At 34.0% G+C, this 27,949-nt stretch overlaps 3 protein-coding genes across 5 annotated transcripts; 1 reads left to right on the forward strand and 2 right to left on the reverse strand.

Annotated features, from left to right (window-relative positions):
• Nucleotides 1–228: 228 nt before the first annotated feature.
• Atg10 (Autophagy-related 10) lies at nt 229–1,581 on the reverse strand. 2 transcript variants are annotated; one of them, XM_053756447.2, is made up of 3 exons: nt 1,367–1,561; nt 860–1,195; nt 229–587 (listed from the first exon to the last, which is right to left on the reverse strand). In XM_053756447.2, exons 2-3 carry the CDS (start codon nt 1,159–1,161, stop codon nt 365–367), a joined length of 525 nt encoding a protein of 174 aa, XP_053612422.1. In that variant the 5' UTR covers nt 1,162–1,195; nt 1,367–1,561; the 3' UTR covers nt 229–364. The 2 variants fall into 2 exon arrangements, with proteins under 2 accessions (XP_053612422.1, XP_053612421.1); XM_053756446.1 differs by having other exon boundaries at nt 860–1,581.
• A 370-nt stretch (nt 1,582–1,951) lies between these two features.
• On the forward strand, nt 1,952–6,933 carry SpdS (Spermidine Synthase). Its single transcript, XM_053756830.1, has 4 exons — nt 1,952–2,198; nt 2,664–2,877; nt 3,118–3,243; nt 4,561–6,933. Exons 2-4 carry the CDS (start codon nt 2,674–2,676, stop codon nt 5,092–5,094), a joined length of 864 nt encoding a protein of 287 aa, XP_053612805.1. The 5' UTR covers nt 1,952–2,198; nt 2,664–2,673; the 3' UTR covers nt 5,095–6,933.
• Nucleotides 6,934–7,565: 632 nt separating this feature from the next.
• Nucleotides 7,566–27,934, reverse strand: LOC128676424 (NF-kappa-B inhibitor cactus-like). Of its 2 annotated transcripts, none has more exons than XM_053756523.1 (5): nt 27,368–27,934; nt 25,498–25,823; nt 13,805–13,893; nt 11,504–11,719; nt 7,566–10,458 (listed from the first exon to the last, which is right to left on the reverse strand). In XM_053756523.1, the coding sequence occupies exons 1-5, from the start codon at nt 27,670–27,672 to the stop codon at nt 10,387–10,389; spliced, it is 1,008 nt and encodes a 335-aa protein (XP_053612498.1). In that variant the 5' UTR covers nt 27,673–27,934; the 3' UTR covers nt 7,566–10,386. The 2 variants fall into 2 exon arrangements, with proteins under 2 accessions (XP_053612498.1, XP_053612500.1); XM_053756525.1 differs by having other exon boundaries at nt 11,482–11,719.
• Between the last annotated feature and the right edge of the window lie 15 nt (nt 27,935–27,949).

Raw genomic sequence — 27,949 nt, forward strand, 5'->3', positions numbered from 1 at the left:
CAATAGAAGCCAACAAAAAATATTTTTATAAAAAATATAATTTATTGGTTACCATATTTCTGCTTAAAACTTTTTATTACATAGTCAAGCTTTGATTTTATGAAAATGATTGATGTGGCTCAATTTTAATAAGAGAGACGTAATTTATTAGTCATTCACTTATATGCCAACATATCTACTCAAGGTATTAGTTTCTTTGTTCTCATTGAAAACTAAAACTGCTGAAAATATCTTTTAAATCTTTATTCTGGCAAAATTTGATCTGCTATATTACCCGAACCTATATTGTCTGTGAAGCTCACTGGAAAATTTACAGGACAGATGCCATTTACTATTTTTGATTTTTTTTTTATATTTCCTTCTCTCACGTTATGTCTTTAACATCACTGACTCCATAACCCATCGGCAAATTTATATTCAACAGTGGTGTAATTAATCCAAGGAAAGTGACAATAATATTGTTAGAGGAATTTTTAAACATATGAATCAGTTCGGCGGTGTGACATGGGTGCATCACGAAGTACGGCCGGGAAAACAATGGGTGTTCCTGCTGAGTTATCACAGTGTAGAAATCTTTCTCCTTGATCCTGTGGAAAAAAATGTATTAGATTATAAGGAATATGTAAAATTTTACTCTTTAATAATGTAGCTAAGCAACCCTAAAATATAGACATATTCTAACATTGTAGCTGCTAAAACTTATCACATTGTCCGCTTTGGTATAGTGGTTGGAGGCAAATTGTAACATAATGAGTTATTAAAATAAATCCAACAAGCAGATTTTGCACGATTGAGAAAATCATAAATATTCACAACTGTTGCAAATTTTACGCATTTATGTTAGTAGTATATTACTTACTTGACAAAAGTCATCTCACGAATTTCATCCAGAGTCAACAGCACTCCCGATGAATTCCAAATATTGAAACTAAAAGCAGGGACCCCATAATGAAGGTTATAGAATATGACAAGCTCTGCTTTACACAATTTAGGCCCATTTGTGTCTTGTGTTACGAAAGTATTTTTAATAAGGTATGATTTGTGCGGGTTTTCTTCATCTATGATTATTTTCCAATCATCATTCAGAGTATCTGATATATTACAAAATCTAATTGCTGCTTCTAGATATTCCTCGGGAGCAAGTGTTACGTCCAAATCCATTCTCCTTGCAATCCTGGTAGTTTCGTGGTAAAACCTAGCGTTACAATAAATTAACCATCTAATTTAACCTTTTATCTGCGGCTTCTTTTAATGTACATAGTTTTATAAACAACTCAATTTTCTAATATAAACATCTTATGACAATATCTGTTATTTTTCTTGTAATAATTATTATAACATTTTAATATCGTAAAATAGTACGTACCACGAATTTAAATCTTGTAAGTACTTGTTTACATATAGGTACAAATTTTTGTTAGTTTTGTTTGGTTTATTTTCACTATTTGAAATATATATAGAATAAGTCTCATTTTGTATTATTTCATTTTGTAACTGTTTGTTGTTCTGTAATAAATAAATAAATAAATAAATAAATAAATGATGGAATGTCAATGTCACAACTGAACCTTTTGGTTTCGTTTATCCATGTAGAAAGGCAAAGGGATCTTTGCCTATAAAGTCGTCGTCTGTAGTTTCTGAACCATAGAGAGAAAAAGAAAACCATTACCTACCGAAGACAAAGAAAAATAAAGTATTCCATGTCAGCGTAGCCGACTGACATGGAATAGGGAGTATTACTGCACATTTTTCTCGCCAGAGTACAGCACTGTATGTTAGGTAAACAAAAGCTTTGCCGCCTTTTGCTATGTCGATGAAATCGTTTATTTTAGAGTACTTTATTAATCCTACTTGATTCAATGTCACTGCAGTCTGCTACTGGACAATTAAAAATCAGCCATTATAATACGTCAATGTCAAACAGACATACATTGTCATATTTGTCATCTCATTTTCCTATTCATGCCAGGCAGGAATTTTGGTTTTAGTTTTTTTTTTACACTATCAGGACTTTATCAACAGTGTTTACTGAATAATTTCTTATCAGCAAATATACAGTAGGTACCTACCTAGTCAATTAGCGTAACGAGTTTCTGTAATTGCCACATGTATCATTCGCAGTCCAGCTGTGCATAATTCAGTCGGGTTTGCTAGCTGCTGGACCATCCGCCAGGAATATATTTTCATTTTTATAATTTGTAAGTACCAACTTGATTTTTATATTAATTTATACCTATAGCTGATAATATTAAGTAATTAAGTAGTTTTTTTAATATTGCATATTTAATGTTTAGTTATTGTTTAGTACTATGATAGACCAACAACTTTGATAATATGAGTTTCTTTTGGCATTTCTTCACATTGGTTGTTCCTAAATGCTAGTAGTTTGTAGCTTTGATAAATATCGTTGAAAATGTGCCTATGAACAATGTAAAAACTGTGATTTCGGTATTATTTCATAATTTTGTTGTAAAGAACTAGCCAATATTAAAAACTTGTCAGTCATCAACTTTGTTAACACAGTGATATATACAATTTGGAATAAACTGCCAATATGCATTCCACTGTGTGCATGAATCTGATCTATAATTCTACAAAATATTTCATACAAACATTTTTATTCCTAATGTTATGAAAAGTTGTAAATGAAAAGAAAATTTCAGATTTGGAATCATGAACACATTGAAGACAAACTGGTTCTCTGAGTCATGTGAGATGTGGCCCGGAGCCACATTCTCATTTGAGGTGAAGAAGGTTCTTCATGAAGAGAAATCTCCATACCAGCAAATACATGTTTTTGACACTGCAAGCCTTGGGAGGGTACTTGTGTTGGATGGAATCATACAGTGCAGCCAGAAGGATGAATTTTCATATCAGGTATTTATTGTTACTTTTGGAGATGCCAGTACGAGCACCAGACAGGTGATCAGTCCTCCCATACTGGGATAGGTCCCTCATCAACATTTGTGACTTTACTCTGAAATAAAGTGATTAATTTATTTTGCTTGTTATTTAATGCCCTGGAATCTTAGATAATTTTTATGAATTAAATTAATCTATAGTCATCATTACTAAAATTTAAACTGAAATGAAGACATAACTTTTTTTTACTTTCAGGAAATGATAGCATTTTTGCCATTATGTGCACATAAAAACCCAGAGAAAGTGCTGATTGTGGGTGGAGGAGATGGAGGTGTTGCCAGGGAAGTGGCAAAGCACCCAAAGGTCAAAGAAATTGTACAGGTGAGTCCAGAAGACTTACATATTTCTCCTCACAAAATTAATAAATAAATTAGGTATATAAAAAAAAACGTAACTATGCCAAATGTACACAATCTTGACCTGTATTTTTTTTAAACACGATTTGAAATAAAAAATGATTGACTTGATGAAATTGAATCAATCAGTACTTAAACAAATGCTGCTGTCATGAGCAAAAGGGGTGTGTATCCAATTATATTTTTGTATGCACTTTCGCTCACGAATTCTAATCCTAACTAATAATATATATGCGAAAGTAAGTTTGTTACCTCTTCACCCACTTCCGTCTGCTCAACCAGCAACCAATCTTCTTGAAATTTTGCATATATATAAGTATGGAGAAGTATATAAGGGTACCTATTATTCCGGAAAAATAACTGTTCCCGTGGGAAATTGTCGCGGGCGAAGCCACGGGAGAAAGCTAGTATGTAAATATTAGTTTTTGAAAATGTTGGATTTAATTCTCTCAAGACAGCAGTATGGGTAATCAGATATTCATATTCCTATTAGTCCCTCTGAAAATATGAGATAATACAATTTGCGTATGATTAAAGGGCATTATCTAAACATTTCAGAGTGTGTTAATGACCTTTGGTTATCAACAAGAATTAGTTAATGAATGATAAGGTTACTAGTGTGTAGTTTTACTAGCTCAATATTGTTTTAACGAATTTTTGGTAGATTTTGAATAGAAATAAAAACTAAATTAAAAATTTTAGAAACTGTGCTGGCATCACCTCATGAGCTAGAAAAGAGCTAACGTTCTCCAAAGGCAGAACGCACATTTTCCAAGCATATCTAACCCCACATTTACACACAGCCCACTGCCACTTCTCCTGCCGCTGCCGGAAATCTTTCCCTAAATACTTCTGGGGCAATAACGACGCGAGTGAGCATTTATACTCAGCGTTCATGTTTTTATTCTCTCTCTTCTTTATTTATCAACTTCCAAAAATGACTGACGTCGATCTCGTCGAGGTTGCTGGTTCGACAGCATTATGTCTGATCAGTCAGTCATCCCATATGAAAAGCTATGAAAAGTTGTAAAGTAATCAATTTCATAAAGTTCTAAAAATGTAATTGTTTTTTCATTACTTCACTCCTGCGTCCGCCGGGCAGCGGCAGTGACAGAGCGCGAGTAACCTGTTTACATATTCGAGCCGCCCACTGGGATGCTCACTTCCCTGCTAAAGTTTCAGCTGTTTGGCTGCTTCGATACTACAGGCAGACATACATACACAGACACCTTAAATTTATAACTCCTGTCGTTTGGGGATATTGATGATTATATTTTTTCAGGTGGAGATCGACGCGAAAGTAATTGAGGTGTCCAAAAAGTACTTACCATTCATGGCAGTCGGTTTCGACAGTGATAAACTGACGTTACACGTCGGCGATGGATTCGAGTTCTTAAAAAACCATGCGCAAGAGTTTGACGTTATTATTACCGACAGCAGCGACCCCATTGGCCCAGCGGTGCACCTTTTTGAAGAAAACTATTTCGCTTTGATGAAGAAAGCTTTGAGGCCAGGCGGAATCGTATGCTCCCAAGCGGGGACTATATGGAACGATATTGATATAGTCACAAGCACGCTAAGGTATTGTAAGAATCAGTTTCCTATTGCAGCATATGCGTACGCGTCGGTCCCAACATACCCTTCTGGACAGATTGGCTTTGTGATAGGCTCTTTGGATGAAACAGCTAAATTGGACACACCAACTCTTGTGTTTACTCGGGAACAGGAAAAAGCTATGAACTTGAGGTATTATAACAGCGACACACACAAAGCTGCATTTGTATTACCCACCTTCGTTAAATATATGCTAGCTTAATAATATGGATATTTCTGAAATGTACTTACAGCTACTTCAACTGAAGATCTTAAAAATACATTTTTTTAATACTTAAACTTAATACAAATTGGATATGAAAAAAATTTTGTATACTTTACACAGATTATTTGAAGCTCAATATTTTGAGTTTTTTTTTTAATTAGAATCGTTAATGACTGATAAATATTATATAAATTTGTTTGGAGGGACTTTACTTGTGACACATTAGTTTTATTATGTATTTTTATGAGTGCTGAGAAAGTTTCTGAGCAAAGATGGACAATGAACATTGTAGGATTATGGGCGCTAATATAAGAAGCGTAATAGAAGATATCTGTACATCTGTAACATATCTGCACACTATATTTCTAACTAAATTGAATCTCCTCGTATTATCGATAATTTCGTGTGTAAATTTCGAAAGATTTGAATGAAATTTGGTACATGGGTTGAATGTAGCGCGGAATGCATCCATTTCCACTCTCCGGCCCTCGCAACTATCTCCACACCCACCAAAAATCACCTCAATGAAATTCCCCATTTGGACGTGAAAGACGGACAAAGAATCACGTTCAGATTTATGATTTTAAGTATGGATTTAAATGGAGCAAATTGAAATTTCTTTTCTTTTCTAAAATAAAAGACCTTAAGAAAAAAGTTTATGGTTTGACTTGTGGCAAATAGCCAAATGTGCGACAGCGACTGTTTCAGAAACTTAATACTTAGGTATCACTTTTAACATTCCATTAATTATGCTCATAATATGTTATAAGAATTTTTAAGTCTATTTAATAAATGTATAAAAAGAACGAAAATATAATATTTTGATAATAATTATATTATTTGTTGTAATAACTGAACATTTTTTTTTTTCGAATAAGTTAATTTAAGTAAAACCTTAAAAAAATAAATATTGAAAAACAAAATATATTTGAAACTAGATTTGTAAGTATATATTTACTTATTTTTTAATATTTACAAACTATTTGGCGGCATATAAAGATTTACCTTTTGTATATTAGAAATATATCATAATACTGGAATACAGGTACATAAGAAGTGAAATTATTAACTAATAATACTCATGATAACTAAGAATATTTATCCTCAGACTAAAGAAGAAAATGTAGCCTATAATTGACAACTCTATGAAATAATGAGCTTGGAAGATTTTGCGTCATTGTTTTGATGCTGGCAACACTATCGCGGACCAGTTCACTGAACTTGGTGGATTCGGCATACATTGCTAGTTTTTGATTGCGGTAGATGAAAGCAATAATTCATGCATTCGCGTCGGCATCTGTCAGAGTTCGACGATAGTGTTGTAGTCTTTATCAAAAAATTATGACTTCCAAACAGAGTGGAATATTATTATCATATGTTTTAGAATATGCTTACTATGTAACATTTGTGACCATCCAAATCAAAAGGGACCTTATGGCGCCCGGCACTTACGCCATTATTGCCGTTGTTTTGTATTAGAACAACGGCAATAAATACCAAAGTGATCATAAGGGACCTTACGTCGGCTGGCACCATAAGGTCCCTTGCCGGGCGCCATAAGGTCCCTTTTGATTTGGACGGCCACATTTTAGTATTTCGACCATTATATCAATTTAGCTGTATTCCTACATTCCGTTTTTACGTAAGGATCAAAACTTTTTTTTTTATTAATGTTTTTTAATTTTTAACATATTAAAAATGTTAGGTAAGTGTAATTGACATGTTTTAAATGTTTGCTCACTGCTGTGATGTTTCATATTTTTGTATAAGCAACATTTTTTGTGCCTTTATTTTTTAACAATGTTAAATCGAAACAAATACATTATTTTTATAATACAGCGTTGTTTAATTTTCTCACATAAACAAGTTCGTTAATTCACACGTTACAGAAATACTGTTTGTGTACTGACTTAGCCATTGGCTCTATCAAGACGATATTATGCAAAATGTTAAACCGTCGATTACATAAAATCTAACTATATATTAATAAAGAAATCCCTAGATTTGGCTTGGTTCTGCCTAGATTTCATTACTTTTTATAAACCAACTTGGTTTATAAAAAGTAAGTTTTCCCACGGGAAAAGTAATTTTTCAGGGATGAAAGGTCAAACTAAAAAAGAACTTCAAACTATATATATATGCAAAATTTCACGAAGATTGTTTGAGTATATTAAGCGTGAAGAAGTAACAAACTTACTTTCGCAGAAGAGGTAACAAACAAACAAACCTACTTTCGCATTTATAATATTAGTTAGGATTATGATAAACAGCTTCTTCGAGACTTGGTTAGTTTTTTACAGAAAGTTTTTAATGGGATTACCTATATTGTTTTTAAGTTATTGCTGGTGGGACTAGGAATCGCGTGCGCTGGTATAATATTTCTGACTCTCCGGTAGGTTTAATACTCCCAACCTGTGTCTCACAAATAAAGAGTGTTTAGCCGATATATACAAATAAAACTGAACATATTTAAATAATGTTAAATGAGTTTATTAAATCTAACAAAACAATACATACAATAATAATATGACAAATCTAATAATATTACACTTTATGTCTAATAAATAAACTATCAAATACATATACAAAGTAAATAAGTACCTATATAAAATTTCGTTAATTATATCAAGTACTCCTTGTCCATTGCACTACATCACCTTAGAACACAAGATACATAAAACATATCGATAAATACAGTCAGCTGGACATTTATATCAAGTCGAAATCACAATCGAATGAACACATCACCATAAACGTATTGTTTTTAATCTGAAAAAAATATTTAGATGGCACTCAATTAAGGTGTAAGACTAGTAATGGACGCCTCAATTCCGTTGGATCCAACCGACCAACAGAAAGAGATGCACGTATTTAACAGAAAAGGAAAGCCGTCCTGCTGCTCTTTCTTTTGTATAATTGCATCTCTTCCTATCGGTCGGTCAAATTCAACCAATATGAAGAATTTATTACTAGTTTTAATAGTAAGTATAATACTTATAATTGCATTTTTTGTCTTGATATATCTACCAACTGACATTGTCTGACCACACATTAAATTATGGTTAAATATAAAGAAACTAGGAAAAACTTGTGTGTATCCAATTTTCGGGTCCCTCTTTCACAAAGCTCAAGCTTACAAGTAGTTTTATCATCAATACAAAATCAACCTTAAGCTCTTTAAATAAGGTTCACAAAAAGATCACAACTTACAAAATAATCGTTTTTTATTATTTTTATCTGACAACTAACAATAACAAATTATCCAATTATTTAATTTTTAACTAAGTACACGTCTTAATTGCTACTTTCGAGTGAAAGTCAGAACAAGACAGTGGGCCTATACGCACTGTTCCGCGCATTCTATTTTATATCGTAGTCTTTGGACTTATGGTTCAATTTGCATCAAACTGATTTTGACGCTACATTGGTTTGATGCAAATTGAACTTTAACGTCATGAAATACGATACATAATTGAATGTGAAATGTTTGCGTCAAATCACAGATTTTTAATCGGTGCGTTTTTTCTTCGCATTTATTTACGAAAAAAATAGCAGTTTTAAAACAGCGCAATGCGGTGAAGCCCTTAAAAATAAATAATTGGATTCGAGGATAGCCTTCTTCGAATATTCTATAACCTTCGAAATCTTTACTGTTTAATGAACCATCTACTTTATAAAAAGTAAAGTAAATCAGTATCACGAGTTTCAAGTCAGTTAAGCTAAGTTTATATTTGTCTGGCTTGTTGTCACGTGACGCGACGAAATTGTATCGCTTGTATGGAGATACTATTACACGCATACAAGCGACCTCCTTCAACATCACGTCATGACACGACACAAAACCCACCTTATCCATATAAATCCACCTTAATTTGCATCGACATTTACAATCAACCGCACATCAAGCTACCAAATTGTAAATTCGCCTCTATTACCATGCAGGGGAACTTGATATGCCGTTGCGTGTACCTTATCAGAGATGAGTTAACGCTCAGAAGGCCTACCACGAAACAAAACACGTATTATGTTACTAATGTCCAAATGCTGTCTCTTTTTCCCATATTGTGTAAGCAGCATGTAAAAAGAGAGAACGTGTTGAACGCAATGACGTACGTACGTGTTTTACGTTTCATGGTAGTGGGGGGCTATCAATTAGTCCCATGCAAACAAACTCTGCAAGTGACTTCAATCTTATCAGAAGAGCAGAGAGACCTTGGCTTGACCACTCAGATAATTTGTGGTCGGTCATTTTTTATTTAACCATTCACAATCAAACTTATGCGGTATGAAATTAATAACACTTTTTTTTTGTAATAATATACGTCTAATTTTTTCATACTTTTACTTCCATATCAACGGAGCAAACTTGTATTTATATTGACGTCAGTTGAAAGAGGAATCGTCAAGCGATATTTTTAACTTTAATGTCGAGAAAAAAAAAGCTATTGTGAATAAGTTTTAACAATATTATTCGTAAAATGAAACTAGTGAAATAATTTTCCAATCATACTTTTACCAGATTTACATAAATGTATTTTTACAAAATAATGAGTATGTATGTATGTAAATAGTCACTAATACATTGAATAAAATTAAGGAAACTTCATAAATTATTATTTTAAAGACCCGTCTTCGTATAACAAACAACAATGACATATTAATGTACATTAAATGTGCTACAATTATTATTTCCTTATCGACTTTATTGTTTATCTTTACATTACAACGTTTTACTGCGCACTTCATAATGCATTGTTTTTATTTGGCAACTCAGCAAAAAATTATAGTAATATAATCAAATAAGTACTACAGATTTATTTACGCACAAACACCTTCGGTTGAAAACACGCCAAGCGTGTGAACAGCACACGCCAGGCGCATTTACAATATATACATAAGTATATTAAAATCATTCTGCCACAACTTAAAGTCATGAATATTTCATAAATATTTTATATAGTTAATAAAAATTTTAAATATTTTATAGCCCTGTTTCTAAAATCGTTTGCCAAGTTGGTAAGACTAATGTCAGTAAAATATTGTTCTTTTATCTTCGCAGTCTTATGAACATAATCAACACATATGGTCTATTAGCACATTTGAAGTTTTTCGCGTATAAACCATTCATCTATTTATAAATATAAAAAGTAAACGACGCCTTTTGTCGCCTACAAAAGTTTTAGTTTAGTTTTGTGGCATGAAATGCTACTTTTGTCATAATTCAAAGAAATAAATATACTTCCCATTTGCGAAGATTCCAAGAAGGACGTACTTTGTTATTGGCGTGATTCAAGCGACGTTGATTGGGTTCAGATTGTCGCGGAGTTTCTCGAATAAGCTCTCATTGTCGCTGTCATATGCCTGGAAATTAAAATAAAACAGTTGGTTAAAGTAATTCAACATTTTAAAACAGAAATGTAAAGAAGATTGTAATATTAACTGAAATTAAATTCTTCATATTGACCGTTAAATTTAAAAATCGATGGTAACTGAAAACGAATCGCATTGGCACCATTTCAGCCCGATTACATATCATATTTTGGGTTTTAAATGTGTCTTTTGTCTATGGAACGAGATGAACTGAGATGGTTGGATATTAAATCATCATTATAACTAAATACCCAGTATTACGATTAGATTCGATATAAATTACCTTGCTATTACCATAATAAAACAATATTTACATGAATTTTTAACGATAATGTCCTTGCGATACATATTACCAGGTAATAGGTACCATTACAGTTTGTGAGGTTTGTGTATCATGACATGAGGAAATTGTACGTTCTCTTGTTATTAATATAGGGAATGTTTCTTATAAATAATATCACACGCTATCTTAAGGATAGATTCGTATAAAAACAATCATGCGTTAAAACTATTCATGCGTACTATTTTCTCCAATTTTATGTAATTTTTCCTCGTCTTCTTGTTGGATAATACCCTGGACTACTTATTAAGTTGTATTGTCAATGGATTTTCTCTCATACATGGGGAAAAGTAAGTAAGTTCTACTAGACTAAAATACTTTGATTACGTTTAAGCAATACAGCGGTTTTTAATTTCACTTTCACATGGATTACTTTCCATTCTAGAACTACCAAAACCTGATTGCAGCCTTTACTGACTAAATCAAAAGTACAAGTTTAAAGATTCCACCAGAACTACTAAATGCATTAGTAAACTTAGATATTTTCGATATTGTAAGGTGTTTCAGATAAAACAATCCACGCAGTTAATGAACGAACACCATAATAAATTTCACAACGAATAAAATCGTGTTCAAACGAATTTGCAATTAAAAAAAAAAAACCGGCAAAACGTCAAAGTGCAACAATCAAGCGTGCAAGCGCGTTCAAGCTCCAAGACGATCGTACACATCACCTGTGAATCAAGTTGTGCTTACATCATCATCGTCGTCGGAGTCCGAGTCGCTGTCGCTGGACAAGGCAGCGAAGGCGCGCGCGGCGCCGGCGCGGCGCGCGAGGCGACGCGGCGAGCGGCCCGCCCAGTCGCGCGCGCCGCGCTCCACGCCCGGGCACTGCGCCAGCAGGTACTGCGCCAGCGGCACGTCGCCGCGCCGCGCCGCGATGTGCAACGCTGTCGAACCGGCTAAACCCTCCTGTTACACATATTGTAATAATATATTACAGTGTGTCCATTTTTTTTGCCATTGCAATATACCACTATTTTCGAAAAGCGTTCATGGCTGCTTTTTTTTTTATTTTTTTTTTGTTATTTCTAGTGGTCAGCATTATCCTATTTATTTATTTATATTTGCATACCTATGCATATAAAACATGTTGGTTTAATTCATTTTAACATCAATTTGCATATTTGTACTCATGTATTTGGCAAATAAATATTTTCTTTCTGCTTTCCCATATTTTAGTGAAATTATTTAAACTCACTCGTAAATTTTATCTATAAACGTATCATCTTCAACCCGTTCAGAATTTTCAATAATCGCTACATGGAAACAGTGAATAATTTACGTTCTACTTAATTGTATTAAACAATCCAATCTAAACTTATAAAGTCACGGTTAGAAGCTAGTCTGCCTGGAATGGAATGAAAAAAAAAATTCTCTCTGCATCAGCTTTTGGCCACTCAACCAAGAGCTGAAAGTCTTGAGGCTTGAAGTCCGCCTGTTCAATATTTTGTAATAAAGTTAGATAAATAAATACAATTAATAATGTATATAGGTATTTTAAATATTTTTTCAACAATTTTAACAGCGAAAACTTATGCCAAAACAGCATAGTCATAAAGATATCCACGTGTTTATGACTACTCTGGCATTTCCATATCTGCATATAAGTGCGTAGGTAAAAAAACCCGTAACCCATAAGTGTATCTTATCAGACGATTAAGACGGGTTTTCCTTGGCAATCACGTCGAAGCGATGTTTATCGTGGAAATTATCTTTATCATCTAAATGTAAACATTTCATAGTTAACTTCTTTCACGCGTTGACTTTGAAGCCAAAATTAATACGAAGACGCATTGGAAATTTTAATGTTTAATTTTTTCGGCAATAATTATTTTACAGACAAAAGAATCGATTTCCTAAGTAAATATGTCAACATTGCCAGTAAAATTTTATAAAAATTTAATTATATAATTTTTAATACGTTTCAGTACCTCTATATTTTGCATGTATGAAATTCTTTAGCAAGCAATACCGCTGCTGATTAATGTGGGTTGTTTCCAGAAACGCACCAAGCGTTCAGCACACTCTTGGCGTGTTTCCCCACATACAAAATCTAATCTTATTGCGAATGTCGAATAAAGAAAACAAAAGAAAGCCTTTAACTAGAGAAATCTCAAGTGTTTGGTGTAAATTTTGCAAAATTTTCGTTAAAAAAAAATGCAAGACAGATGTTAAGACAACATTTAATTGTATTAATCATCATAAGTATTATGAAACATAGACGTTTTTAATTTGTTTTTTAAATTAGTCATTGGCGGGAGAACCCAAGTTTACAGCAATCAACACTGAGACACAGTCATCTAAGCTCGTTCTAAGAATTTTTATATTTATTCTGAGATATTTCGTTGTTTGAATATTACGCGAATGACAACAACTGAAGATGTGAGAACTGGTGTGATCGTTCACATTCACGTTTTATACGGAGTAATGAGAAAAATCATTACCCCTTTTCAGGGTACAATGTTTAGATCATCCGTTCCAACGTTGCATTGTCAATTGTGCATTTATTTTGTTTATTTATTCAAGGTCTTAAGCCGGGACTCCACCAAAGCGGAGACGAGACGAGCGGAGAGGAGATGTTTTTTAAACAACCAATAGAATTGAGTTATTGACACGTCTCCTCTCCGCTCAGCTTCAGTGGAGATCGCTGTGCGGAGATGTGTAATATTTGTATGTCGCGATGGAAGCGGAGATGTGAGCTGTCCCTGTCTGTTATTCATAAAGAAAGATAAAGCATTATAAGCTAAAGTAAGTATTGATTGTCTCGTTCTGTCAGTTTAATTTTTTAAAGTGAGATAGTGACAAAACATACTTTAGCTTCATCTCCTCTTCATGTGTATTATAATAGTAAGTGATAATCGATCTTTGCTCGGTTTTAATTTTCCCAGATTTGAGATCTAACCAGATCTAGTTTTCAATGCTCGTTTGAGCTAAGGTAATGTGATACAAAAATTGTAATACAAAGCAATGTAGGTATAATAAATAACAACTTACTCTCATGTTTATATCAGCGCCGTAATAGACGAGCGTCTGTAACGTCTTGATATGACCTGTATTTGCCGCTGTGTGCACGCACGTTTGTCCTGAAAAAACGAAATTAGATATATTATTAAAATTATATTATAATACAATCATTCCTAGGTATATATAACTACAAGTAATCTATCTAAAATCGGATTGTTCCTCTATCAAGTTACGTATCACGAAACACAAATACGTAGCACGTTAGTAACGTGTAACCGAGAGAACGTGTGGACGCAATAACTACTGTTTTATGTGTTGATAGTAGCATGATACGAAATAAATTTATGCCCAGACACTGTTAGAGTTTGAAAATAATGAGATGAAAAAAAATTTGGAATCGAGTGGGAAATCTGTTACGTCTTGTTAAACCACCAGTAACAGGAAAACCTACAGATTAAGCATGATGATAGTTACAGAGAAATCATCGAATCGGAATATTTCCTGTTGGATTTTCATTGCTTTTCCCATTTGGCTTGAATATTTTCCTCGTGAACGCTCCGTTACTTGGAACCGATGAGTATTCACGATTTCCGTCCCGCTGGGATTGAGTCGTGAAATTCCCACGGAAAACCGTTTGTTTTTTTTTTAAATCATCACTACATATAGTATAAACAAAGTCGTTTTGGTTTCGCAACGGATTTTGACACGGGTTTTTTTAATAGATGAGTGTTTCAGTGGTTTAGGTGTAATTTATTACGGTTTTACCTGAGCAAAGCCGGGACGGGCCGTTAGTAATATTTAAAAATAACTTTGAGTCTCTTCGTTCTAATTCAAGTCGATTTAGGGGCATTAGGAGGACAATAAACATGGTACTATGTGTGTATTAGTACGAGGTAAGATGATAAAAGTTTCTATCGCAATAGGCTCCAAAATGCGTAAATCCCAGAATCTCAATCTGTCGTGTGGTTCCAACCTAGAACAGGACCACTCCACGTTCTCCCATGTATTTCGTACGAGCCGATTAAGGGACACAAAGCTATGACAACTGATAGGTAGCGATAACATTCGCAAGAAGGGTTAACATCAGGCAGGCGGTAGGTAGTAAAATCATAACCAAACCTTCAAAATTATAAAGTTTTTAGCGGCGAGTTGCAACCAGGAACACGCGAAGATGAGTGCGAATATGGAAATCCCAGAATGAAGAATTCTGACGGTCTGTTTTACCCGGTCGGGGCAGGCAACCGCAGCAATAAAAGGATCGACGATTCAACGCACTACTCGAAATAAAGTGACAAAAAATTGGCATTCATTTCCTAAAAGCAGTCGTTTATCCTCCATTCATTGATTGTAAGAAATATCCGGTTAGAGCAAAGACCCACTCAGCTCATAGCAAAATGTAAATTAGAATCTAAAAAAAACTCACATTAATCTAGCTATTTATTTTATTATTATGCTGCTCACGTATAATATGCTTTGAGTATCACTTGTGTTGATGAGGTTTTATTGGACAAATCGGAAAACATGGCAAGTGGGACATTCTTACACACATGTCTTAGGGACAAGAAATGACTTCTCTGATAGAGGTCAATAGACCGTTGAACAAAATTTAGATGATATTTTTGGCATATGTTATTGGCAATGCGCGTTTTTTGACCGCCATTAGGAGAAACCCACACAAAATTAATAAGTCAAGCGAATGTTACTTCGGAAAGCTGACCAAATTTATATGTATTTTACTTATATTTAACTAGCGGCCCGTCCCGGCTTTGCACGTGTTCTATATTATGCATGTTATATTCACATATAAACCTTCTTCGTGAATCACTCTATTTATTTAAGAAATCCGTTGCGTAGTTTTAAAGACCTAAGCATAGGCACATACAGGCAGCGGGAAACAACTTTGTTTTATGAGTAACTTGTGATAATGTAATGATAATGATTAGTGATTCGCCGAATAGTGGTTTCACCGAATAACCGAATACTATTCCGTTTTAATGTTTACTGAAGTGGTGGCGAAGTAAGTACGGCTCGCTCGTTCGTCACGTAGCGTATTATTGGAACCTGTTTACGCGGCGTAACATTGAAATAGTTAACCAAATAATTCGGCCGAATACGATTAGTGAAAAAACCTTGCCGATGCCGAATACACCGAATAGTTACCGAATACCAAACAAATATTCGGCGCATCGAATAATGATATTATTTTTTAGTTGGAGATGTTTGGTTTGAACACCTAAATTATAATCCGGAATTTTAAAAGTTCTATCTTATCAGTCTGGTACCTATGGTATGCATGGTAATTATACAAGTGACACAAGAGGCAAAAACATTTATTTTTTCACGAAAACTTGTCGAAATTGACGTCATAAGATATATTGAACACGTTCACAGATTACATTTGAATTAAATTACCTGAAAAATGTTAATATAATATTTGACAAAATAACTTAGAAAAAGAATAATAACTTGTCCATGCCGTATTTAGTATCGTCATCATCATAGTTTTGGACCGTGTCCAATAAAATCACTATTTTCGCTCTTCAGAACGTAAGCGCGCGCGCATTCGCGCCGCATCACCGCGCGTATAAAAATAACTCTCACTTGTACGTACAGTTAACACCAAAACACTGATTCAATTTAATATTTATTGCTGCTGTTTTGAAGTTGAGCTATGACAGCTCCGGGGACTTACCATAATCTCTTAACGAGATCCACTTTGCGACCTAAAGTGATCTGCTAATTCGTAGCATCGAGTTAATTTTTAGTATGAATGCGATTAATTTTATGTTCCTAAATAGAATCGCGCTGCAAACATTGATGGTAGTTAGGCCTGCGATTGGGTGTAAATATGACGGCTATTGGAAATCTCAGTATGTCTGTCAGTCTTATTAGACATAAGCTTATAATATGAATTAAATAAACGACTTGACTGAGGCATCTTCTTACTGGGGTATTCATCCCATTCAATATGTTTTCATTACTCAACTACAAACCACCATCACCATAAAAACACTTTTGCTTCGGACGAGTTAGGAATTCATTTTGGAATAATTTAGAAAATATATTAAAATGATGCAATCGGATGAGTGAGTAGTTGAGTACGGAATACGTAATCAGACGAATACAGAATTAATCAAACTCAATATTTTTTCCAGCACAAATCAATATTCTCTATGGCCAATGTTGTTGCTTTCCGAAAAATTGTTTAATTTGCTCAATTGGTACGTATTACTATTATAAAATGACATGGCTGACTGTGATAAACAGGTGTTTCCGTGTTTCCCAAGTACTCATCATGAGAGTCTGCGCCGTGGTACTGTGGAAACTTTGTCGTTTGGCGTGTACGACTGTGCGTCACATATTATACATATATGTGAAACATTATCCGCTGCATAATATACTTTTGTTGTAATTATTTATGTAGTACCAATTTCCGTTTATTTCTTCCATTTTGACATTATGACTGCTTATTTTTAATTTTCAAATATTTTGGTGGTTCTAACTGTTTACTTAGCTCTACAGTTGACTTCGACTATATTGGTAGCTTAGTGCATAGATCTTTGTCTATAACTACAAATATGAAAAATGTAAACATTAGATTATGGTTGTCATAAATATGTTATTCTGTAGTAAAAGTTTTAAAATGAAACTGTTCCATTATACTTAATGAAAACACATAGGTACTTTTAGGTATAAAAGACTATCATAATAACAACCATAGATATTTCCGTTATGACAATTGCAAAAAAACGTTTATTTTTGTGTCAGAACACGTGTCTGTATCGTATCAACCCATTGAATCGAGAATATTTAAAAAACGCGTTAGATGATTATAATAAAAATTCACCAGATTATATTTGATCGTATCTAGTATTAGTATATCATTGGTACGAGTAAACAGAATAGTATAGCGGGGAAAGGCGGTAGATTGGTGGGGTGAGGGGGGGAGGACAAGAACCTTGACGTCAGCGGAGGCGCGCGCAGGCGCATGATGGGGTTTTCCCAGATATGCGAGCTCGCGACAATTACGTTGCTCGACCTGGTGTGTCTACTCTACGGAACCAAATAAGGGCACAGACATCGCATTTTGGCCAATAAAAGGAGCACATGAAAACAGAAGACGATACTGAATCATGCATTCGTGATGAAATAGTTTGCTATCATATTATTAGTCTTAATAATTTGATGATGTAACTACCACATAACAAAGGTTTTTGGTCTGGAAAAATTATGTCCAGAATGAACTGTGATGATGAATATATACAATAGAACTAGTAATATGCTAAAAAATGATTATTCTTAGAAAACTGCTACTTAAGCCTTGAATAGAGAAAAAAGCGTTTGTAGAGAAAATCATGCGGGGGAAGCTTCGGGCAAAAACTAGTGATCAATAAAAAAATAATAAACAAAACAGGAAAGAGATTGACATAACTAGTTTACGTGAACAGCTTCCGGTATCCTTGAATAGTCTATCGTCTAGTTTAAGCATACTGTTATATGTTTTTTTCTTCTGTCCAAGGTTTTATAAATATATGTATAAGGGATTTTACACGATGTATATGAACTGTAATGACCGACAGACTGTTGACAGTTTCACAATGTATGGTCTATTGTTGCTTAAAATAATAAATAATTAATATTAAATGTATTCTCCACATGAAAAACGTGACTATTTTGTGCAGAAAGAGTGGGCTTCTTGCTATTTTGTTTAGTTTATGAGGGAATGAAACGAGACTAGCGAGCAATTAGTGGCTTAGAGCAGCACTATAGGATGATATAGGCACATTACGATGATAAAATGAGATAAAATAAAAATTACTACATTTTTATTTTTCAATTCTATTTATGCGACATAATAAAAGCTAACAAATGAGATTATTATCACAACTCCCATTAGAAATATTTCGTTGGTAGCTTGCGGCAAAATGCCATGTGAGCTCGAGAATGAAGAGTTGCGTCAAAGCACTTTTGTAATATCGGACATTGAAAAAAAACAAGTACAAAAGCCTCCATTAATGTTCTACATTCATCTGTTTCTTGTTTTTGAGTATATTTTATGTGTATATTGATTATTAAAGTGTTGTTATTTCAATAAATATACGTATCAAGATTGTATAAGTAAACAACGGTGGGTTCATTACAGATGAGGAGAAGCAATGGTAGTATATTGTGGGAAAACCAACGCTTTGAATGCAGTATCAAGTATGTATAGGTACCTATACGTATAGCACTTTCACGTGGGGATAACCACATTTAAAACACCGAACAATTTCCACTTTTACGACCTTCTAAAATACCCAGTGGTTTTCCTGAAGTTTTGTTAGCATATGGAACTAAAGCCATTCGTGTCGATGAACTTTGATCAAAAATAGCTGATATAAATGGTATTAAAAAGAGATAAAACAACTAAGTAGTGCCAGTAGCATTGAGTTTATTTATTTATTTATTAAGAAAACCAACAGCTTTACAATTCTATAGGTACTTATGTTAACTAAAAGTAAGGCCAATAATAGGATTCCCTGTACATATCAAAAGTACAGTTAGACAAAATACAATTAAGTATAGTTAAACAATTATGTAGAGTTGTTCCGCATTCATCCGATTCATAATGTTTTCCTTGTTCGTCCCATTGTTTCTTGTCTATTCGACGACATAATTTAATTTTAAATTCCTATCACTATTTATCAAATTAGTATACATTGCTCAACCGATTATAACTAGGTACCATAGGTACTTTTTGGGTGGTATTTGCTTCGGATGAGTTAGGAATAAAATTTCAGAAGAGTTAAGAAAAGATAATAATGCAATCCGATAAGGTCAGGATATTGGTTTCTGACGAGTGTAGAATCGGATATATCATAGGATGAATACGGAACAACCCATGATAATGTCTTTGTGAAGTTGACAGTTTAATTTGATCTTTCTTTTTGATATCTACGTGATATTATAATATAATACTAATATTATTTTGCTTGGATTCTTTCACGTCAAAATAAAGCGTTTTTTCGCATGGATGGTAGTTTTAATATACAATACTGGATGATAATTATATTTCCATTATTATTCTAAATTCTGAAAAACAGCCGACCATCCCTTCTTATTGTATATGTTATTAATAATTATATCTCTTTAAATTTTAATCTAAATCGGCTCATCACTAGTTGTGAAAGCATTTATAATATAAGTATGTTATACTGTGAGTATGTATGTTATTTATATGTTATTCTGCCCTCAATTGAGATAGTTAAATTGCCAATGATTGTTTTAAACGTTCCTCTATATTTCCACAGACAGTTGTATTAACACGGTAAAAACCCGCGGTGGTCTCGCCCATTCCGGTTTTTCCAAACATTCAAACACTATGCGCATTTATTTTATTTAAACTTGGAACTGTAATGCATCAGCAATGTGCAATTTGTTATGAGAAAACTTTACATGTAAGTAATTGGGAAATTTTGATTTTCTAATTCTAAGGACTGATTGTGACTAAGTAGGGTAGTGAAAAAAATCTTTATTTTGATGTTTAGATAAAGTTAGTGAGTCCGAAAGAGCTAAAATATCTATACAACTAAAACAACTCAATCCATATCCATACTAATATTATAAATGCGAAAGTCTGTCTGTCTGTTCCGCTTTCACAACTTAAATGCAGGACCGACTTTGATGAAATTTGGTATGCATGCAGTTAAAGGCCCCTGTTCAAACATAGGCTAAGTAGGTACTTTTTTCAAGAGTCAACCCTTAAATTTCTATAATGGGGGTAAAAAGAGCCGCAGTATAAAGCTAGTTTATTATAAACCACATTTATATCGCATTGCGTATTATGTTTTGATTTTAAATTGTGATCTAACTAAATAACAAACAAATAACAGGAAGGAATATTTTACCTGTACAGAAAATAATTGTACAATTAACTACGTTTGCTTACACAAAAAAAGAACTTAAAACTTTAGTTCAATTTTCGAACGCATTTTTTTCTTCGTGGTCATTTGAAAAAAGAATTTTCGAGAAAAGCTAATTGATTTCCGTCTTAGCGAGCATTCCGGACACGACCGCCGAACCGGTCTACTTCAGGTGACCAAAGTAGCTACTAACTCATAGGTCATGAAACAAACTAACAATCGAAATTGAATCTAAGACCAACACAATAAGGTTTAAAATCACAAGACTCTTGTGTAATAATTTGTACTACGTAAGATTCATTCAATTGTATTGGATTAATTAAAGTTGTTACTCGTTTGCTCATCACTTAGACGCGGATCTGCATTGTATCTGTGTGAATGCTGCTGCACATGGTGCATCGTAATGACTAAGTACTACTTGGTTGTGGCGTCACTTGACTGAAGCAAAATATAAGAAGACAGAGACTTCATCTTATACAGAGGATATTTTATAATTTTTTGGGAAAAGTTGTATTATGTAACATGAGATTGTGATCATTTTGAGACATGATACTTACGACTTATAGTATAGAAGTTCACCTGTCGCATCTGTACGAATGAGATAATCTCAAAACCTACCGACGGATTTTTACTGTTTTTGTACTGTTTTCATATATAAGGTTTAGGCGTATAATAGTGTAGTTTGTTTGTTTATTACACCTTCACGCTCTATCTATTCAACCAATCTCCTTGAAATTTGAAATGCATATACATATGTAGTTTGAAGTATGGAGAAGGACACTGAATACCTTTAATCACAGAAAATTAACGCGGGCGAAACCGTGGACAAAAGCTAGTGATTATATAAATACCAATTACAATGAGACCTTAAAATTATGACCAAAAAATTATGAGACACAATACAGAACCGGCAGATATAGGTATATAGTTCATTAATTTTTTTTTTCAGATTGATCGAACCCTTATGTTTTAGGCCATGTTTTATGCCTTATTGTTATTTATTTCGGTTATCTGTGGACGTCCAAATCAAAAGGGACCTTATGGCGGCTGGCACTTAGGTCTTTAATGCCGCTGTTCGAATACAAAACAACGGCAATAATGGCGTAAGTGGCGGGCGCCATAAGGTCCCTTTTGATTTGGACGGCCACTTGCATATGTAAGCTTATGATATGGTGTTAAACTTTTTTGTTCTCTGTTTCTTCTAGATTAAGGTCATTTCTTTAAGTATGTTTTTAATTTGAACAATAAAGTTTAATAAATGTTTTATTAGCGTATAAATAGCGTATACACATGCCTGATCGGAACCTATCGCAACGAAACTGTGGGGTATGTTATCAAGAACATATTATTTAATAGTGATTAGAGACACATTTTAGGTCATTAGAAATACTTCACACACATATCTACGAATCTAGTGGAAATTCCCATATTTGTTTTGATTTTCGTATTGGTAGGTATCACGGGCGATATGGGTGTTTCAAATTGTTTAACTGGTGTATTTAAAACTAGCTTTAGCCCCCGGCTTCGCCTACGTTAATTTTCCGGGAAGAAAGGTACCCTATGTCCTACTCCATACTTCAAACTACATGTATGCACAATTTCAAGAAAATTGGTTGAGTAGATAGAGTGTTAAGAGGTAAGAAACAAACTTACTTTCGCATTTATAATAATATTAGTTAGGAAGTTAGAATAAAACTAAATCAAATTAAAATAAAGCTGCAAAATGAATGTTTATCGAGTAATTGAAACAAAATGTGCAAACCAACGAACCCATACACGAACTATAAATACACAAATACACAAACAAGTATGTACTATGTATGTTTGTTTGTCTGGAGATATTTTCCTAACCATTATCTTCTTTATCTAAAATGAAATAAAGGACATCAAGCAGATAGGAAAGTTGAACATGATGAAGGCTAATGTTTACCAAAAGGTGCGGCTCCCAACGAGGAAACTCCTCAACGGTTTACTGCACGGACATGATTTTTTGTCACGCATGGAATGAAATCTCTCAACCAACATTTTTTTTTTTAATTTCATGGCTCCATCGTTCGCCAAAACGATGATTTTGCCAACGTCAAGGTCGAGATAATAAAAACTTGTGTCAAAAATGACATTTGGTTGACACTTGATGTTTTTTTTTACTCAAAGAAAAGATTTCATTGTATAACTGGTTGCCTTACCACCAGTATCTGAGTCTGAGGCCGATCACCTAACCGCACCACGCAATATTTTGGGTATTTCCATTTTTACCATTGGGGTTTTTACAAAATCGGCATTCGATGCTTACCGTGTATTTTTAGCGCTGCATTTTAGTATCTGATAAGCATGCATTGTCTGTCCATCACAAAATACCCGAAAAAATACCGATAGGGTTTTTTGGATATTTATCTAATGATAATTTCAATGTTTCATTTAAACTAGATAACAATTAGGTAAGTAGTGACAGCAAATGATTTAGGTAATTGATATGGAGGGATTCAACTTTTAAAACAAGGACTAGAATATTTTTTTAAAATTTTTTGGTTTAATTATTTGTCCTAAATAAATCTAGCTTTTTAACGGCATTATTCATCCACGACATGATTGAGATACTAAGGTAAGTTCACCTTTGCCGTAGGGTTGCCAAGTTAAAAACAGGTAAAACTGTTTTTCACTACATTTTACTGTTCAATTAAAATAAATCAGTACAAAATACTGTTGTCGGCGAAAATGCTTAGCAGTTTGTGCAAAAGTTTAACAATGACACTAAATTGACAAGTTTTAGCTGCTTCTTTCGCACGAGAAGTAAAACATTTTTATAAGTACATAAAAGTAAAAAAAAAAATGTTTATTTTCTTTCTCAGACTTATTCTTTCTTTTAAAAAGTTGGCAACCCAACGAACGCAATCACGATACGACAGACAGTGCTTGAAAATGAGTACGCATTTTTGTGAAAACAAAGTACAAGTAGATAGGTACATACCTAAATCCGTTTGGGTCCATTGATCCTCTAATATTGAGACAACTACCATCAGCTTTAAAATGCTGCATAGAATAATTTAGGAACCTGAATTGAAACTTGATAACAACTTAGTAAGAATTTGCAACGTAGATCAATATTTACTATAATAGGACCAATTTAATAAGTCACATTTGACATCTGTCAACCTATAGCTAGAATTGTCAAAAAAATTCTTCTTTTGTTAGTATTATAAATTTCAAAGATTTTGGATAAACCCCTTATCTTTGATTTTTTTGTAGTTCTGATTTTGTAACAATAAATATTGTATTTGCTCTCCGTTACAAGGTTACATTTATGAATTTGGACGAAGTGTCAAATGTGACCTGTTAAATTGATCCTACTTTAGGCCCTTAACTTTATCGCATTGATTTCTTGTACTGACTGATTGGTTCAAATAAACTCAGTTGATTAAAATAAACTTATTTTTCCTAAGTCATCATCATCAGCCTACCTTTATTTGGGATTAATTTTAACACTTTATTTGGATTTGAAGCGGTGGGGTGGTGTTAAGACGCGCCTGTGGATCGAAAGGTCTCAGGTTCGTATCCTACTTGTGCCATATAAGATTGTATACCAATCTGACTCATATATAGTAGTTTTCATAGACCACCACTTGCTTCCTGAGAAGGAAAACATCAGGAAACCTGCACACCGTTGGACAGTTTAGTTCACTGGTGTGTATGCGACTAGCTGCCACTAGATGGCGGTCTCTTCATAGTCGTATTCCTCATGGCTGAGGGTCGTGATTATTACGTGGAATGAAACACACACAACAACTTTCTGGGCATTATTAATGGAGTGGTTTGCCATTGCCTCCTCCATTTCGCACACAAGTTAATAAGAATCAATCAGTGTGCTGGTTTCCTCACGATGTTTTCCTTCACCGGAAGCAAGTGGTGGATGATGAAAACTACATGAGTCACATTGGTACACAATGTCATGTGGCACGAGTAGGATTCGAACCTGGGACCTTTCGATCCACAGGCGGGCGTCTTGACCATTACACCATCACCGCAGATGGCGCAGATGGCGCAGATAGCGGCAGTCGTAAAAGTCAGATGCCTTTAGGCGAGTTGAATAAAATCTGACAACAATGTTAGCAATAACACACTAGATATGATGATTAGGCACTTAATAGGTACTTTATTTTTTTTCTAAGTATCTTTGTATTAAGGTTTCCTGCCTTAGGCCTGGTGACCGCTTTGATGGATATATATATATGATCATCGAGGTCACCAAACCGCGTATGTCTTTTGATTTCTCGGTAGTTTGTGCCGAATTTTCGGGTATTTCCGACGGCCGTAACGTTCTATAGTGAAAGCGTTTTGGGATACCCCAGCCGTTGGATGCCAATTACGACTTCAATTTGCAATCGTTACGTATGCATGCTAACGATGCGGGTTTCCCTTGTCTGCTGATGACTTAAGTTCGACATTCGAAACTCGAACGTGAAATATTAGGTACCTACAATCTCATTAAGAAGTATTGAAAAGAATGTATGCATAAATGTACCTATAGTATGTATGTAACTACTAGTTCTTAATATGAAAATTGTAAAGATTTAAATTCTTTAATATTTTCGAGGGTGATCTTTGTTACTCAGACAAAAAACGGTTTGCCAAACTTTGGCGGATTCAGTGTACATTGCCGGTTTTTCATTGCGGTAAATAAAAGCACTCATAATAACAACGCAATGTTCACGCATTCGCGTCGGCGTGTGTCCGAGTTCGGCCACAGTGTGTAGCTGGCAACAAAACATTGGTCTCAATACATTATATATAAGAAAACATGATAAATAAATGCACATAACTCACCATTATAATTCTTCTGATTTAGTATCGAAGACATCTTCCTCGTGGGATGTTCTTTTACTGGAGCGAGAAGTGCCTTCAGGCATTCCACTTGGCTCATTTCTGTGGCAACGTGTATTGGCGTTTGTCCTCTTCTATCTCTGGCCGCTATTGAAGCCCCGGCTACGACCAACATTCTTGTTATTACTTCATGACCACTCATAGCAGCAAGGTGAAGGGGCGTATGACCATATTCATTCGGCATATCCAGCCATGATTTATCCGGGCAGAGGTTGATGAGTGTGCTGACTGATTTTTGACAGCCGTGGACCGCTGCTATGTGCAATTGTCTGAGGAATGATACATTTCATTAGTAAATATGAAAATGAAACATAAAGTTAATTACAATAACATCCAATATTATCTTCTAATGATAAATTAAGTTTTTTAACTTGTTACTTGTTCATGATTATGTGATTTGAATCTTCTTGAAATTTCTCATGTATCAAGTATAGGGTAAAGGAGAATATAGACAAAGCCTAGGGAAAACATTAGTAAATTATAATGCTGATGGTGTTATGTTACAGAACAAGACTAATTTTATTCTGGGTTGCAGAGCCTAGCTGTACATCTAATTGTTCTGATAATAAAATATATGTAGTCTTACAATATATTTAATAAAGCAAGCAAAATATATATACCTATAACTAGCTTTTGCCCACAACTTCGTATTTGAGTAAAAATCCATTTCCCATGGGAATTTCAGGAAATCCCTTCTTAGTGCTTCCCTACACTGTCCTAGGAATCTACACACCAAATTTCAGCTTTACTACGTCCAGTAGTTTCGGTTGTGCGTTGTCAGTCAGTCACTCAGTAACACAAGAGTTTTATATATATAGATAGTTACTGAGGACATTTGCTGTTACATTTTCTGGTAGTCAGTCATAATTTTAAGTTACCCAAAAAAAAAAATTGAGTGTTATTCACACTTGAAGATTTACATATTATATACAGTTGAATTGAGTATTGTCTTCAAATTAAGTTGTTTTTGAAATATTCACAATTTTGCAAAAGTTTATTGTGTTCGCAAGGTCTAAGTTTGCGGCGAACAATTAACTAATATTTAAAAAATGTAATAGGCACACCTACCTATAATACAATATCCTTTTATTTTTTTAAAATCAGCTCTCTCAAAATGTCTCTTATCCTACATCAATCAAATGTTGATGTAGGGATAAGAGACATTAAACATAATTTTACACAACTATCTGCTTGTCAGATAAACATCAGAAAAGTATGATACTTTACTATGTAAAGTAGGATATTATGATATTTATTATGATACTTTACTATGTAAAGTATCATACTATGTAAATTATCATACTTTACATAGTAAAGTATTATATCTTTTAAACCCTGCATAACCATTCATTGTCCAAATCACCAAGGGAAAAAATGGAGGGAAAAAAGGCAATTAAGTACTTTCAACAGTGTGACAACTTGAAAGTACTACTGACTGTGATACAGTGTATTCACATGACTAAAAATATCAATTTGACAAATTATTTGTGTCATTTGGTTTGTAAAATTGTTCTAATAAAGACATAGTAGCATGGAAAGATTCAACTTTCCACCTAAGTGCCATAATAGTTAACATCCCATCAATATCTATTAATCTACCTACCTATAATAATTATTTGGCATATCATATTGAGATTCCGATGAAATATGAAATCTAGAAAACAAAGATTTTAGTAAACAAGTTTTAATTGGACAGTTTATAACGCAGAATTGAATGTTAAAATAGAATATTCACGCAAGCAAGCCAGTTTATAGTGTTAACGTCTTCTGACCTTGGAGCGTGAGTGTAAACTTGTAGATATTGGTTACTTACGAATCCCCATCCTCATCCTGTTGGAATAACACATTCAGTATAGCTATATCTGCATTCTTTGGCTCTTCCCGCCGTGGCTGTTCTGTAGGCGTATCCAAATCCAGTAACGATAAATTTTCTGATATACACACAACACCACTATCTGTATTCACATCAACGGTGTCACTATGCAAATTTTTACTATCACTGTCTAGATTTGATCCACTTTCTAATTCGCCAGAAAACAGCTGTTCCCCGGACAGGAACCCAGAGTCTGTGTTTTCATCCTCCGGAAGTTTTGTGTCGTATCCTTTCTTGGCACTCATTTTGTATGTAACACTACACTAAGGTACCACTTACGCACGAAACTAAAAAGTTGTTAGGGATAGTAAAGTATCAGCACGGATTCATTGTTTGGTCAAATGTCTGAAGTAGGCATTAACCAATTTTATAAAAGATCAACGAATACACGATTGTTAAAATAAAGTAATAAAATAATACGTAAGAGCGGACTAGACAAGCCTCACACAACAACCGAACACATACAATGAACGCCACAGACTAACTAAACTACTAAAATAAAATTATGGCAGGCAGACAAGG

This window comes from Plodia interpunctella, chromosome 16, assembly GCF_027563975.2.
Source record: "Plodia interpunctella isolate USDA-ARS_2022_Savannah chromosome 16, ilPloInte3.2, whole genome shotgun sequence".
Classification (NCBI taxonomy): Eukaryota; Metazoa; Arthropoda; class Insecta; order Lepidoptera; family Pyralidae; genus Plodia; species Plodia interpunctella.

Coding starts and splice junctions, on each gene's coding strand:
- Atg10 (XM_053756446.1), bottom strand. CDS start 1,161: ATGGATTTGGACGTAACACTTGCTCCCGAGGAATATCTAGAAGCAGCA. Junction 588..859: donor CGTGAGATGACTTTTGTCAA/GTAAGTAATATA, acceptor TTTTTTCCACAG/GATCAAGGAGAAAGATTTCT.
- SpdS (XM_053756830.1), top strand. CDS start 2,674: ATGAACACATTGAAGACAAACTGGTTCTCTGAGTCATGTGAGATGTGG. Junction 2,878..3,117: donor AGGATGAATTTTCATATCAG/GTATTTATTGTT, acceptor TTTTACTTTCAG/GAAATGATAGCATTTTTGCC. Junction 3,244..4,560: donor AGGTCAAAGAAATTGTACAG/GTGAGTCCAGAA, acceptor ATATTTTTTCAG/GTGGAGATCGACGCGAAAGT.
- LOC128676424 (XM_053756523.1), bottom strand. CDS start 27,672: ATGAGTGCCAAGAAAGGATACGACACAAAACTTCCGGAGGATGAAAAC. Junction 25,824..27,367: donor CAGGATGAGGATGGGGATTC/GTAAGTAACCAA, acceptor ATCATTCCTCAG/ACAATTGCACATAGCAGCGG. Junction 11,720..13,804: donor GCGCTGATATAAACATGAGA/GTAAGTTGTTAT, acceptor TATGTGTAACAG/GAGGGTTTAGCCGGTTCGAC.